The 4,881-nt window shown below is 43.9% G+C and overlaps 2 protein-coding genes across 2 annotated transcripts; one reads left to right on the top strand and one right to left on the bottom strand.

Annotated features, from left to right (window-relative positions):
• Positions 1-5: 5 nt before the first annotated feature.
• On the bottom strand, positions 6-4,863 carry LOC144477443 (peptidyl-alpha-hydroxyglycine alpha-amidating lyase 1-like; the record flags this gene model as incomplete). Its single annotated transcript, XM_078195169.1, has 3 exons — positions 6-475; positions 837-1,433; positions 4,674-4,863. Coding segments are annotated over 3 exons (1,257 nt in total), but the record flags the coding sequence as incomplete, so codon positions are not given.
• On the top strand, positions 2,512-4,581 carry LOC144477441 (uncharacterized). The gene has a single exon (XM_078195168.1). The coding sequence runs from the start codon at positions 2,616-2,618 to the stop codon at positions 3,384-3,386; it is 771 nt and encodes a 256-aa protein (XP_078051294.1). The 5' UTR covers positions 2,512-2,615; the 3' UTR covers positions 3,387-4,581.
• Positions 4,864-4,881: the final 18 nt, after the last annotated feature.

Here is a 4,881-nt window from a genome sequence, read left to right as displayed (position 1 = left end):
TGATCACTTGGCAGCATAGTGGCCAATGTACGTACAAAGTACTGCAGAAAGAATACGTATTTACCTTGCAAAAATCTATAGATTCGATGCATATCTAATTCCACTACATATATCTCAGAACCATCCTCGGTAACGGCTATGTCATGTGGTCTATTCATGTTGTAATTCGGCCCAAACTGAGATAGCAAATCACCAGAATGCATATCCAGAACAAATCCTCTTATTGGCCACTTGTGACGTATGTCAGGACCATTTATCAAATAAAGTTTCTCCTTAGCATATGCTACACTATAAATCTTTGTACCGATTGTAGGATGCTTGTATTCTTTGTGGAATGTACCATTTGATGCAGAGAAAGACAATACTCTGCCATTTTCTCTGTCAGCAACAAATATTAAGTTGAATTCTGTAGCAAGAGCCAACGCATGTGGTACGAGAAACGCATAAGGCGGAGGAGTTAGCATATTCATACTTCCTATGAATTAAGACAGTTTTCCACTATATTAAACTGATCTATATTACTTTCTAAAAATAAAACAGGGTGAATTAGTAAGAGCTATTATCTAAAGTAATTCGTATCTTATTGATTGTATTGAGAAGTTTTACACGAATTAGGTTGCATTAAAGGAACTCTTCTAGCAATTGCATTTTAATCTTTTCTATTCCTTTTTAAAATATTGAACTTTACGTTTGTCCAGAGTTAATACATCTGCTTATAGGAATGCGTTATAGCAGATAAAATGACCTTGAATTGTCATGAATCTTGGACAGATTATTGAATTTATTAAATAATAATTCTTATTCATCAGCCCTGTATGATGCAGATGAAAAATTACCTTCTCCTCCCCAATTTCGACCCCATTGCAGAATTCTTTCTCCCTTTGCGTTAAACTTAATAATTCTAGAATTGCAGTAACCGTCACTGACAAAAAAGTCTCCGTTATTCTGCACAGCAATTGCTGTTGGTTTGCAAAAGTGTTTGTCATCGTTACCAGGAGTGAATGCCACTCCAAGTATCAATGACGGTGAGGGGATAACCTTTGGCATCATGCTGTCATTCTGCCTCTTCCTTAAGTTTTCCACTTTCTCCATCATTAATATTTCATCGGCATCAAATTTAAACACTTGATGTAAAGCAACATCAGTGATCCAGTAGTTTCCATACGAATCAATCGTTAAGCCATGTGGCAAATAAAAAATATGTCGACCCCATTCTAGTAACTTATTCCCAGACTTATCCAAAAGCAGTAATGTATCTTCTGGTATTGGACCATTATTTTGCTGCATATACCTATCCTTCATATCAAATGATTCAGCGTCCCAAACACGCGAACCCCTATGAAACACCCCTATGTTGCCTCTTGGGTCTACAGATACTGCTGATATTTGACCGAACTTTAAATTGTGAGCCCACTGGGAATCCCATACTATATCTGTTGATTAAGAAAATACAAATATGTACATGTTTGTATAATATCTCACCGACTCAGTTACAAAGTAATATTCCTATTTCTGTTATTACATAAATAATCTTATCTCAAAGTCATTTATTTTGAAACCTTAAGTAATTATATGACAGAAAAAATGATTTGTATTATCATATGTATTTCATAGAACCAAAAAATTCATTAAATAAAGCTTTATAGGAAACATCAGACTCTCAACAAGTATGACCTTTCATGCGACGCGGCATGTTCAAAGACAGCGGCGCGATTGAGACGCGGTACGATTGAAGCGCGGTGTGTTTGAAGACACTTGGGCGAATGGAGCGCGTTTGTTTCTGACCATGTATAAGAGGAGGCTCCACGGAGATCTCGGGAGTCAGTCTGTTTTGGACTTTGCGTGGTGGAGGTCCTTGTGTGAGAGTGAGTGAGTTAATCGACAATATACAAATAAAAATACAAAAATATACCTCCGGGATCGATAGAGCAGTGCGAGTTACATATTTGAGACGAACAATGAGTAGTACCAGAAATGTGAACGACTTCACTATGACGTACTTGAAAGACATACTGAAGGCAAAAGAACTTAACCCCTTAGCTTACAATGACGCCTCAGAGGCGTCGTAAGGTTAGCGGGCCAAACATAAACCAGACTTTGGGCCCGCACAGTTGGAAATCGAGTCGTAGGGCAAGGGGTTAATTGTGCGGGAAGGAAAAACGAGCTAATCAGTAGAATAATGATGGCCGATCCATCGGGCGAATGGGCGCGGTAACCCGCGGACGACAACGAGGAAGATAGCGTCCAGCAGCGAGTGGATTCGGGCGTGGGCGAAACATCTGATGTTCCCTCGAGGGTACCGATTCCCTCAGTAGAGGAGGGCCACACGTTTCGGGCCCTGCAAATTGCGCTGAGGGAGACGGAGCTGGCAGAGCGAGAAACACATCTTTTGCAGCACGAAGACATGTTAATGCATCGGGAACTGCAGCAACTAGGGATGGTCAACCGTTTTTCCCCCAAATGGCGCCATTGCCACGGGAGCACCGCCGATCAGGTTGAACAATACAATCCTCGCGTTACTTAATTATTTCGAGGGAAATGGGGAACATTTTGTCACGTGGGAGCGGCAATTCGGGCTGCTGCAAGCAACTTATCGCATAGAGGATGGCGAGGCGATGGTGCTGATGGTTTCGAGACTGAAGGGACGCGCGCTAGAATGGTTCCACTCGAAAACAGAATTCGTGGCGATGACGGTCGATCAGCTGTTGCAGGAGCTTGGGGATATTTCTGCGGACTGGCCGAGCAGAGTTGCAGTTCGTCGAGAATTTGACAGGAGGACGTGGAAGAGGGGCAAGACGTACGCTGAAAACTTCCACCAAAAAGTAATCCTGGGGAATCGAGCGAGCATCGACGATAGGGACATGGTGGAGTATCGTCTCGACGGTGTGCCTGATGTGATGCTACGGAACAATGCGAGGCTACAGAGGTTCCAGACGAAGGAAGCGCTCTTGGGTGCGTTCAAGGGGGTTACCGTGGACAGTGGGATCCAGCTTGGCGGTAGGCAGTTTCAGCGTGCCGAATACGGACCGCAGGGAGGCAACGATGAGTTCCGTCGGGGAGGCGGCTCGTTCTGGCGTAATGATGGCCCCGTCCAGCGAGGTGGCAGCGGAAGACAGTACGACGACAGCAATGCCCGACGAGAGAACATCGACCATTGGAGGAGATACGAAGCAGTACGACGAGACTATGGGCCGAAGATGCAACGACACGGAACCCAGGCATCAGTGGCAAGGTGTTATAATTGTGGTGAGCGAGATCACTTTTCATTCGAGTGTCCGTTGAGGAACCCAGGAAGAAGGTGCTTCGAATGCCGCGAATTTGGACATGTAGCGAGGAATTGTCCAAAAAGCAATCGTATGGCGAGGGAAAGCTTAGCGATTTGTTAATCACCGCGCGAGAATTATTTTAAAACTATACGGATCTGTGATTGCGACCTAACGGCATTAACCCTTTCGCTACGGGCGGGTTCTCCGCCGCGGTACTTCTGCTGAACGGAGCGCTGCGACATCACTGCACGCCACACAACGCCGATCGTCAGCGAGAATGCCGCGGCGGAGAACCCATGCTGCTGAGACTGATTGCCGAGGTACATCGATTGCTAAGCAGTTTGTTTATTCAGTTGTTAGCAGTAAATTATGCAAAAAACATTATCAGTGTATGCCCAGAGTCAGAAACTTGCGTAAAACGGTTGGACGCAATAAATCATTGGCATCTGGCGGAGAGCCACTAAAGTGGCCCGTAGTACCTCAGTGACATCTTGCGCAGAGCCACTATAGTGGTCCGTAGTACCTCAGTGACATCTTATGAAAGGCCACTATAGTGGCCCGTAGTAGCGAAAGGGTTAATCGACACGGGCAGTGACATTCGTTTGATGCGACGCGACACTCATGAGGGAGTAGGGGCGCCGCTGATGTGCGACAGCAACGTATGTTTCCGTGGAGTAGAGTCGGATACGCATAAGCCGATCCGCGAGTTCTTGGCGAAAATAGTGATGGACGACATTAGTTATCAAGTTACGATATGCGTAGTGTCGAGCTCAATGGTAACTTGGTACGCTTTTTTAAACGCGGTAGAGTTAATTGTGCGCCAGGAAAAAATCACGATTCATAAAATAAACAACGTACCGGAGGTATTTGGTGTAAGCATCGAGCATAGGGTTAATGTAATCGATGTTCCACATGTCCCAAAATGCCACCAGCTTGCATTGACTGGTTTAATCGCGAACTATCAGCCCCAACCAGTACGTGAATCCGAAGTAGAGATAACTCTAGTATTGAATGAAGAAGAGACCGTCGTGTATGCTAATAACAGAGGGTGAGGATAGTCAGCGGTTAAAACGAGCCAAAGGAAGGATAGAGAGTTAAAATAAATATTAGAAACGGTTAAGTCGAGACAAATGGAAGGTTACGCGCTTCGGCGTGGTATCCTATATAAGAAAACCGAAAATGAAATGTGCCTCGTGGTGTCGAAAGCGATGCAAACACAAAGAATTAGACGCGTAAAATCCTACATTAGTAACAGATATTCCATTGTATAACACAGTTACTGAAACCTGCATATATACTGTTTCTAACTTTGACACTCCTCGTACAAATAAACATCCATATGGTAATTAGCATTCGAACGGCATGTAATATGTGCATATGGTTATGTAGAACGTAATAGTTATTTACTTTTATCTATTGTGTCCGAAAGATCTAGTACAGATTCTGTGCTGCTTTGAGAGGCATATCCTTTGTTGGATGTCAAACCCAATTGTGGTACCAATGATCCCTTATCTCTGTCACCTGTTTCTGCATCTTCATAGTATTCGTTGGAACCAAACTGCCCATCAGGTAAATGCAAGTCTCTGTGCTGCAAGAAAAATCATAAATCATTTAT

Source organism: Augochlora pura, unplaced genomic scaffold (assembly GCF_028453695.1).
Source record: "Augochlora pura isolate Apur16 unplaced genomic scaffold, APUR_v2.2.1 APUR_unplaced_1092, whole genome shotgun sequence".
In the NCBI taxonomy this organism is placed as follows: Eukaryota; Metazoa; Arthropoda; class Insecta; order Hymenoptera; family Halictidae; genus Augochlora; species Augochlora pura.
The sequence above is the reverse complement of the archived record's forward strand: the minus strand, read 5'-3'. Positions and strand labels throughout refer to the sequence as shown.

Excerpts from the sequence above, each read along its gene's own strand:
- LOC144477441 (XM_078195168.1), top strand. The coding sequence starts at position 2,616 with ATGGTGCTGATGGTTTCGAGACTGAAGGGACGCGCGCTAGAATGGTTC.